This window comes from Mercurialis annua, linkage group LG6 (genome assembly GCF_937616625.2).
Source record: "Mercurialis annua linkage group LG6, ddMerAnnu1.2, whole genome shotgun sequence".
Lineage (NCBI taxonomy): Eukaryota > Viridiplantae > Streptophyta > Magnoliopsida > Malpighiales > Euphorbiaceae > Mercurialis > Mercurialis annua.
The window spans coordinates 17,577,445-17,588,384 of record NC_065575.1 but is presented as its reverse complement, the minus strand read 5'-3'; the positions used below and the strand labels follow the sequence as shown (position 1 = coordinate 17,588,384).

The 10,940-nt window shown below is 39.6% G+C and overlaps 1 protein-coding gene across 1 annotated transcript; it reads left to right on the top strand.

Annotated features, from left to right (window-relative positions):
• Window positions 1-3,324: 3,324 nt before the first annotated feature.
• Window positions 3,325-7,470, top strand: LOC126687671 (uncharacterized). Its single transcript, XM_050382227.1, has 8 exons — window positions 3,325-3,558; window positions 3,614-5,553; window positions 5,724-5,999; window positions 6,076-6,175; window positions 6,251-6,852; window positions 6,955-6,959; window positions 7,141-7,280; window positions 7,456-7,470. Exons 1-8 carry the CDS (start codon window positions 3,325-3,327, stop codon window positions 7,468-7,470), a joined length of 3,312 nt encoding a protein of 1,103 aa, XP_050238184.1.
• The last annotated feature ends 3,470 nt before the right edge of the window (window positions 7,471-10,940 follow it).

The window sequence follows — 10,940 nt, the reverse complement described above, 5'->3', positions numbered from 1 at the left end:
TGGTTTATATTTGTTTAGACTCGTCGAGCTGTTCGTGCTTTGGAGTCCAACCGAGTTTAGGTTGCTTGACAGGAGTTATCACGTGGATTAGCAAGCAGTGAGTTTGTACTTTCTATTTACCGCTTTATTAAGTAAATTGTTATTTTAATATTAAATATATATACTGTACGTATATTTCGAACTGTTTTTATATTATGGCTTCTAGTTGGAACATGCTACCTAATGGGCATCATTAGGACTGCGTGCGCACCGATATTGATCTAGAAAAGGTATGTGATATATGGTGGTAACTCGGTATGAGCATAGCTCTCGGGACTAGTAGAGTAACTCGGTGTAGCTCAGCTGTCGGGACTCTGATTATGGATTAAGAATGGTCGGTGGTAACTCGGTGCAGCTCAGCTCTCGGGACCAGGCCCATCGGATTATGGTTATATTTAGTAATGTGGATTATGGTTCCAACTATTATACATAATGTTGTTATTAAATGTTTTAAACGGTTTTAAAGGTTTTCCACTTGATAAATATAAATATTGGTATGAACTCATCTCAGTATATCTGACCCCGTTGTTTTTCCAATTTTTCCAGGGTTATGATATGAGCGAGTCAGCTGCTCTCCGATTCTTTATTTCCTCGGAGGTTTTACTTTATCTAATAAAGTTTCTTAAACTGATTTTATTCTTAGACCACAGTAGTAATTAGAAATCGTATTTGTCTAATACTTGTTATCATAATTATTCTACTAATTTAATTGTTTTGCCTTTAATATAATAACTTGGGTTATTAAATATTTATGCTATGACTCGGAATTGATCGAACAATTATTATATAAATGTTGTATTTTATGAACTGCTAAAACTAGGCTAAAGTCTCGGTTGCCCCCGAGTATTGGTTCCTTGCAGGTTTATGTAATTGTTGGTTATTCGCAAGGTTAGCTACGGGTTTTGGTACAACCATACCCATACCCTAGCGCCGGTCGCGGTCCTTGAAAATGGGTCATGACAACGAACATGCACCCAAGGGCACGAGCGTGCACCCCGACTCTTGTACCCCCGATTGAGTTGTTTTAATAACCGTTTTTCGTACGCGCATACCGAGATTTGAAATCGAATAGTATTCGATTAATTAGAGGCGTTAACCTAAAGAGGTTCAACGAGAATCGATTTAGAAATGGTATTCGATCAGTGAACGAGTTAGATACCGTTTATCGGGATAAACACGTGAAAAGCAAGATGAATAATAAGAGTAGTGCGTCGTGTCTCGAGTCTACACTACTAGAAATCTGGCCTTTTGCGACGGACGTTTGCGACGGATGTCAAATCCGTCGCAATTTAAACAAGTTTGCGACGGAATCAGCGACGGAAGAAAAATCTGTCGCTGATTCCATTGAAAATGATGGCAGGAAAGCTCCCGCCACATTTGCGACGGAATAGCCGTCGCAGATCCGTCGCTTTCGTGGCGGGACAACTCCCGCCATTTTAAATCCCAAATTATTTAGCGACGGATTAACAATATCCGTCGCTAAATGCATTGTTGAATGAAACGAATCGTTTCATTCAACATATTTGCGACGGACGACGGAGTCCGTCGCAAAATTAGGGTAAGAAATTTGCGACGGACTCCTTTATTCCGTCGCAAAATGTGCTGAATAAAACACACCGTTTCATTAAGCACCATTTGCGACGGACTAAAGGAGTCCGTCACAAATTTCTTACCCTAATTAAAACGCGTGATGCTCCCTTCTTCTTCTATTTTTCTTTTTGCCAAAAACTGCTCCCTTCTTCTTCTCACCGTTCGCTGGTCGCCGCCGTTCGCTGCTCGCCGCCGTTCCCTGATCGCCGTCCTCTTCTCGCCGTTCACTGCCTGCCGTTCCCTGGTCGCCGTTTCCTGCTCCCGTTTGCTGCTCGCCGTGTGCCGGTCGCCGCTGTCCTTCTCCTCCTCTCTGCCGCCGTCCTCTGCCGATCACTGCTGCTCGCTTCCATTCGTAGGTTAGTTGTTTTTTATTATTAAATCAGTTAATATATTTATTAATTTTATTATGTTAAATTAATTAGTATACATAGATTAATTACTTAATTTAGGTTAATTAATCTAATTTAATATATATAGATTAATTAATTAATTTAGGTTTAATTAGGTTAGTTTATGTTAAATTTGATTATGTTAGTTTAAATTAGGTTAGGTTAGTTTATGTTAAATTTATTATGTTAGTTTAAATTAAATTATAGCATATTTTATATTTAATTTTCTGTTTTTAAATTATTTAATAGTTAATTTATTTTTCTGTTTTTAAATTATTTAATAATTAGGTTAATTTAATGTAAATTATGTTGAATTCATTTTTAGTATTATTAAACTATTAATAAAATTATGTTGTTTTTTAAAAAATTGTTTAATAAAGTCGCTTGTTAATATTTTTATTATTGTTAGTTGATTAAATTAGGTTAATTTGATGATAATATTATAAGTTGTTTAAATGTTAACAATTTATGTTTAATTTAATTAGTTAATTAGATTAGATAATAATTTAAGATAATCCATTACTCTTTCAATTATTTGCGATAATTTTGGTACATTTGTGTATTGTTATTTTCTTGCAGGACTTCCCTGAAAAATGGGTGATACTCATTTTTAGGGGAAGTGCTGTCGATTTTTTGTTAATTATTTTTTATTAATACGTGTTTTTATTTACCATGATAGGTCTGACAGTCGCTGATAGCCCGCGCACCGTGGTTCCGATTGATCTGGACGTTTCACCTTCTCTTTGCGGTTCTGCCTTTCAACAAGTAGGTTTTATCGCTTAATTAATTTGATTTAATTTAGTTGGAATAGATTTTATTGATAAGATTCAACCTAAATAAACCTCGATTTTATTCCCACCGAATAAAATCGTAAACCTAGCTGTAGAGTTCCCGTCCCGTGTGTTCAAGAGATTGAACGAAACGGGATTGTACAGTTTGTACAGTTCGCAAAACTGGTGCTTCCGTAACTCGATCACGAAAAAACATATATGTCTAGTAGCGGTAGAAAAATATTTGGTAGTTTTCCAGCGTTTGTTCTCCGGGTGGATGTTTAGTATATGTTTTGTAACGCTTATTCCTCGAGGAATATATTATTAGTGTTACAACGCATATACTAAATATCGCACTGAGGGAGAACAACGTCGGAAGGCTGCCGAATATTTTTCTCCGTTGATAGGCATATATCGTGGCCGAGTTACGGGGCGCCTGTTTTGCGAATGGGATACCCTTCCTTTTAAGCAGTCAATTACATTGACTTTGCTTATCTCGAGTGAAAACCTCATCTCTAATTATCCGCGCTACAGAAATGGAGACAGATCGCAGTTGGATGTACAGAAGCCACACAAACGGGTTACTAACCACAGGGTACAAGGATCATGTGAAGGAGTTTATCCGGTTTGCATTACGGCATCCGATTTGTATGAGTGGGGTACAGATAAAATGCTCCTGCCCTAAGAGAGGTTGTCGAAATACAAGCTATCGGGATGTCGATGAGGTGGAATTCCATTTATTGAAGAATGGGTTCGTGAAAGGTTACCAAGTATGGGTTTTTCATGGCGAGGGGAGCGTTTTGAACCCCCCCTCCCCTTGCACAGTTATCAGAGCAGGATGTTGAGTTCGACTATGAAAATGAGGGGCCAGGTGAGTTCAGTTCCACTCAAAGAATGATTCTTGATGCGGCCGGTCCAGAAATAACGTTTCCTGAAGATGAGCTCCCGAATGCTGAAGCTCAAAAATTTTATGATATGATGCGTGCGGCTGAAGAAGACATATGGCCTGGGAATAGCAGACACTCTCCATTTTCTGCATCTGCTAAAGTGATGGAGATCAAGTGTCGACATAAGGGTTCAGTAGCTTTAGTTGACGACGTATGCGGATTGATACAGGAGCTGCTCCCGGAGGACAACAAGATGCCTACGAATTTTGCTAAAATTAAGAAGCTGGTCAAAGGTTTGGGGTTGCCGGTTGAGGTTATTGACAGTTGTTTCTATAATTGTATGATTTATTGGGGGGAGGACGCGGATCTAACGCACTGCAAAGTTTGCAATTATGCGCGGTGGAAACCTGTGACCCACGGAAAATCCACAAAAAGAAAGGCTAACGTGCCATATAGTAAGATGTTCTATTTTCCAATAACTCCGAGGCTACAGAGGTTGTACGCTTCGAAAACAACTGCTCGGCATATGACGTGGCACGCAGACCACGAGATGGATGGTGATAAGATGTGCCACCCGTCCGACTCTCCGGCTTGGAAACGTTTTAGTGAACTGTATTCTGAGTTTGCCGATGAAGGAAGAAATATCAGATTAGGCTTATGCTCCGATGGGTTTCAGCCATTTACCAATTTTGGGCAGCAGTATTCCTCGTGGCCGGTCATTTTGACGCCGTACAATCTCCCCCCAGGCATGTGCATGAAGGATGAGTTTATGTTTTTAACGGTTTTGGTACTGGGGCCTAGAAACCCGAAACACCTAATGGATATCTTCCTAAAGCTGCTGATTGCAGAGTTGAACCAACTGTGGGAATGTGGAGTCCAGACATATGACGTTCATAAGCGTCAGAATTTTCAACTAAAAGCGGCTCTTATGTGGACAATAAATGACTTTCCCGCTTATTCTATGTTGTCTGGTTGGAGCACTGCTGGTAGAAAAGCATGCCCGTACTGCATGGAAAACACCGATGCATTCACACTGGATAAAAGCGGTAAACAATCGTGGTTTGATTGCCATCGCAAGTTTTTGCCTCCGAATCACCAATTCCGTCGAAATGTTACTGATTTCCGTAAGGGGAAACGAGAGGTCGGCAAAAGGTTTGCAGGGGTGAGAACTGGAGATGAACTGTTAGCAGAGATTGATCGACTGGGGTTTAAGAAGGAATTTGAGCCTGGTGCGAAAGTTACTAATGCATTACTGTCAAAAGATCATGGGTGGAATAAAAAAAGTATCTTTTGGGATTTGCCTTATTGGAGAACGAATGTAATACGTCACAATATTGATGTCATGCACATTGAGAAAAATGTCTTCGATAACATTTTTAATACCGTTCTCAATGTCCCTAGGAAAACAAAAGACCATGCAAAATCTCGTGAAGAGTTGAACGACATCTGTGATCGGCCAGGGTTAGCTAAAGATCCGGCAACTGGGAGATTTCCAAAGGCAATGTATGCTTTGGATAGGGATTCAAAACGAGTTTTGCTTGAGTGGATTCAGAAAATAAAGTTTCCAGACGGGTACGCGTCAAACTTGTCTAGATGTGTTGATCTAAAGGGGCTGAAAATGCATGGAATGAAAAGTCATGACCGCCATGTTTTTATGCAACGACTTCTGCCAATCGCTCTTCGGGAGCTACTTCCGAAGAACGTGTGGGAGCCTCTAACAGAGTTAAGTATCTTCTTCAGGGAGTTAACTTCCACGTCACTGTCACAGGAAGATCTAAACCGTATGGAAACTGAGATCCCAAAAATCCTGTGTAAGTTGGAACGTATATTTCCACCCAGCTTTTTTGACTCTATGGAGCATCTCCCCGTGCATCTTCCGTATGAAGCTATGATGGCAGGACCGGTTCAGTATCGCTGGATGTATCCATTTGAAAGGTAATCAATTAGTCATGGTTTTTTCTCGAATCCATCTGTTCATATTACTAATATTAATATCCGGTTACAGATATTTGAGGAAATTGAAAAAAAAATGTCACTAATAAAGGCAGGGTGGAAGGGAGCATTAGTAGTGGATATCTGCAAGAAGAAATCGCTAAATTTGCATCCTATTATTTTGCTGAAGGTGATCCGATGTTACCCGTGCGTTTGGGAAGAAATGAAACTTCTGATATGGATATCGATGAAGATCCCGACAAACTGGGAATTTTTAAACCTAAGGGAAAGCCGTTGCGTGGTAGCGGTAGAAGATATCTTGAAGACGATGAGATCATCGCTGCTCGGACCTATGTTCTTCTGAATTGTTCCAAAATCGAAGATCATCGAAAGTAAGCATTTAAATATAGTGTAATATTTCACATATTTGCTAGAATTTGATGTAGTTTGGGCCTCTTCCATTTAAAGGGTTTTTGTGGCCGGATTGCGCGAAAGGAACAGTGACATAAGTGAAACAGAAATTGAAAGAGTGCTTGAAAGTGATTTCGCCTCTTGGTTCGAACAATATGTACGTATCTTATAACAATGGACTTTCATTTTTATAATAAGGTTTATAAATCTTACAAATTTCTAACTCCCACAGGTGAAAGATCCAACTGTCTGTACTAATCCGTTTATTCTGAGTCTCGCAAAGGGACCGTGTAGAAAGGTCACCACATATAAGGGATACTATGTAAACGGCTTCAAATTTCTTACTCAGGAATATGGGCAGGATCAACTTACAATGAATAGCGGTGTCTGCGTACGGGGAACAGAATATGTTGAGGGTGAAAATGACTTTTATGGAGTGCTAACTGACATAATTGAGTTAGAGTATCCAGCTCTACCAATGAAGCATACCGTCATTTTTAAATGCGAATGGTTCGACCCTACGGATACAGGCACGGACACTACCAATCGATACAACTTGGTAGATGTTAATCACAGACGCAGGTACAATAAATACAAACCGTTCATTTTGGCAGAACAGACTGACCAAGTTCACTACCTTCCATATCCAAGTAGAAAACGGGACAAAGTAAATTGGTGGGCAGTTTGCAAAATTAAGGCACGAGCAGAACTTGACATGCCCGATGCGATTATCCCGGCCTTTCAAGAGGACATTGAAGAAAATCCCCTTATAGTTGAAACGGACGACAATCCCACAAATTTAGCTGACCTGAATGAGGTAGCGGACGAAGATGCGTTGCAAATCCCTCCTGCTGAAGATGAAGAAGAAGAATTTCCGCCATCCTCATCAGACGAAGATGAAGAACAACTTGACTGACGTATTTGATATTTTTGCAGTTTTTGTTAGTTGTATTCATTTATTATTGTAATGAATTAGTTATATTATTAAATGTATTAATTAATTTAAATATATTAAATTGTTAACAATTAACAATGTATTTTTTATAATGTATTTTTCTGTAATGTTTTGTTATAATTGTTAAATTGTTATATGTGGAACGAAACATATTTTAATGTCTACAGGTATGAGAGGGGTGGGTGGTTCAGGTGATCCGACTGGAGGTCGGGGACGTCGGGGTAACCCAGCTAGAGGTCGGGGTCGGGGTAACCCAGCTATGCGTGCCCTTGTTGAGGATATCCCTATTCAGGATCAGCAGCAGGAGGTGGAGGCGGCACCCCCCGTTTAGCCCCGACAGCCAGGAGAGGCCCCTGCAGAGCTGGATGATCTGGGGAGGGCACTGTGTTTCCCAGACGCCAGCAGGTAAGAATGTAAATTTTTAGTTTAATTTTTTTTTATCGTTTTGCTATAGAAAGTAAAAGTTTGCTGTAACCTCGCAGGGAGAGGCTGTTTAATTCTGGACCAATCTCCCGATCTATGCGGGAGATCTTTAGAAAGTGCTGGTTCGAGAATGGGCGAGCCTGGCGGTTTCTGACTCCAGAGCAGAGAGATTTCTATTGGGAGGAATTTAAGGTAATAAATTGTTCATTTTAAAGTTCGAATTTAGACTAACGCAAAATTACTAACTGAAACTTGGTGTTTATGTTTTGCAGAAGGAATACTGGTGGGATACTGCGGATTTCAGCGACGATGTCATCAAAGGTGTATTCATGACGCATGCTGGCAACCGATACAAGGACGTCATTCACAGGATGAGAGAGAAGGACGGAAAACATACCTCGATCAGCCAAGATATCTGGGATTCTTGGCAGGCCGTCTGGGCGTTAGAGGACGAGAAGAAGAAGTCCGATGTAGCTCGCGCTAATCGGATGAGCGAGCCTGCTGGAGCCGGTTCCGGACCAATATGCCATACAGGAGGATCCCGTTCCGCCATCCGACATATGGATGTGTTGATTTGTTTCTAGAATTCTTTTTTATTTACAACTATCTTTTATTTTCTGATTTTCTGATGAACTAACAAGCTATAATATTTTTCTTTTAGGCTGAAGAGCTCGGCCGCAAGCCTACCGCAACGGAGCTGTATACTCGGATGCACTCCACGAAAGCTGATAAGGGTGTCATGGTAGACAAGAGGGCCCAAGACATGAGTGTAAGTCATAAACCTATATAATTTTAGTAGTTGTTTTACTTTACTCAAGTGTTAGATTAAATTAGTGTAAAATGTGTTTTAATTTAAATTGTAAATGTTAGATTAGGTGTGTTAACAGCCGGTGGGTTGTATATGAAATCTATATGTTTGCAGGATGTCCCTGAAAAATGGGTGTTGATCAAACTATAGAGGAAATGCTGCCGAATTTTCGTTAGGATTTATACTTACATTTCATATGTTATACGTTTTAATTAGCCGTTATGTGATATGTTTTTCAATCTTTTTGTAGGATGCAATTGCTCAGAGACTTGATGCTGCATCGCACCCGCCGACCGGAGATGGTGGTTCGTCTAGCACAGCGGAAGTCGACGAGACCCAGCTATTTCTGGATATCGAGGGCGTCAACAAGAAGCGGCGTGTCTACGGGTTGGGTTCAGCGACTAGTGCGTACGTGGATACGACGACGTCTAGTAGGGCGAGGACCAAGCCCACACAGTCACAGCGAACTGAGGAGGAGATCGAGCGGCGTGTGCAGGCAGGGATCCAGGATGGACTGCGCCAGATTACCACTGAGGTGGAGGATCTCCGTGCCCAGAAGGCGAGAACCAATGAGAGGATGGCCGAGATGGCGAAGATGATGCAGACTCTTCCTCCGCAGTATCGCCAACTCCCAGGTCCTTCAGACGATGACGACACTCCGACTTTGTAGTGTCATGTTTGTATTTCTGACATTTTGTATTTTGTCACTTTATACATTTTGTGTTATCTTGTTTTATACATTTTCTTACGATATGTAAAATATAACATGTTTTTATATGAAATCGTTCGTTTTTGGAAATTGAGTTTTACTGAGAGTTGCAAATAATAGATTTTACAGATTATAATCGTCGTGAATTGAATAGGGAAACGGACGAAAAATAGAAAATTTCTGTCCAAATTGCGACGTGTTTTGCGACGGAAAATATTTCAATCCGTCGCCAATACGTCTCCCTTTTCATTTTTTGGGAGACGACATTTGCGACGGTGTGTTTGGATATGGCGACGGGCTGGCCGTCGCCATATTTGCGACACTCTGGTCGCTAATATTTTAGCGACAAGAGCTTTTGCGACGGACAAATTCTGTCGTAAATTCGTCGCAAAGGTGTATTTGTGACGGAAAATGAGTGAATTGCGACGGAATATTCCGTCGCAAAAAAACAGATATGCAGTAGTGCTAGAGTCAATCTTAGAATAGGTTTTTGATACAAGTCAAATGTTTTAAAATTGTTTTAGATCCGGCGAGGCAAGAAGCAGCTGGACCAGGAGTTCGGGAAGCTTGACGTTTCTAAGCCCCGACGTATTTTTGGACAAGTTTATCAGTGAGTTTATATAAGTTTACTTTTAAAGTATTTACTCAAGCAATTGTTTTATTAAGCTTTATGTTTGATTTGCATGTTGTAAAGCGAAATCTTTATATGGATTGCATATACGCTTGATTTGAAACCAGTATTGATCCGATTGAACGTGCTACCAATTAGGCGGCAATAGGACTGTGTGATCACCAGTTTTGTTTTGATATAGCTGTGAATACAATTAAGAACACGAATTTCGAAGTTAGATATACGAAAGTGATACGAGAGTGAACTCGGTTAGAACAACCTGAGCCCCATATCTAGTAGGTTGGAACTACCAGTGGGTTTGACCCACCATTGGAATTAAGAGATTTGTCGCGACTAACGTGATAGAGTGTGAATACTCCCGGGTCGGACTATTGGATAACCTTTCCTCTGAGTACATACGTTTAGCATGTTCGAGGATTAGGGTTTCAATCGGATCTTGTACTTGGCTGCATATGATTGAATACTGATGTATTATTTTACGTTTTATTTGAATACTTATTAGTAAATATATGAACTCACTCAGTATTTTCCCTAGCGATTTAAGCCAAACATTTACAAACGTTACGAAACAAAACTAAACATATCACCATTTTAGCAATTTAAGCAAAAGGTTTACAAACGTTACGAAACAGAACAAAACGTTTCACCTTTTTAGAAATTTAAGACAACGTTTACGAACGTTACGAAACAAATCCAAACGTTTCCCCTTTTTAGCGATTTAAGCCAAACGTTACGAAACAAAACTAAACGTTTCAACTTTTTAGCGATTTAAGCCAAACGTTTACAAACTTTACGAAACAAAGCCAAACTTTAAAAATGTTACGAAACAAATCCAAACGTTTCACCTTTTTAGCAATTTAAGCCAATAGTTTAAAACATTACGAGACTAATACAAACGTTTAAAACGTAATGAAACTAATCCAAATGATTCCCCTTTTTAGCAATTTAAGCCAAATGATTACAAACGTTACGAAACAAAACTAAATGTTTTACCTTTTTAGCGATTTAAGCCAAACGTTTTAAACGTTGTGAAACAAATCCAAACATTTGTAAACTTTACAAGACAAATGCAAACATTTCCCCTTTTTAGCGATTTAAGCCAAACGTTTACAAATGTTACGAAACAAATCCAAACGTTTCTCCTTTTTAGCGATTTATGCCAAATGTTTACAAACATTATAAAACAAATCCAAACGTTTCACCTTTTTCCCGATTTAAGCCAAACATTTAAAATGCTTACAAACGTTATGAAACATATCCAAACATTTAAAAAATTTGGCGATTTAAGCGAAACGTTTACGAACGTTATGAAATAAATCCAAACTTCCCCTTTTTAGCGATTTAAGCCAAATGTTTACAAACGCTACGTAACAAAGCCAACCGTTTCACCATTTTA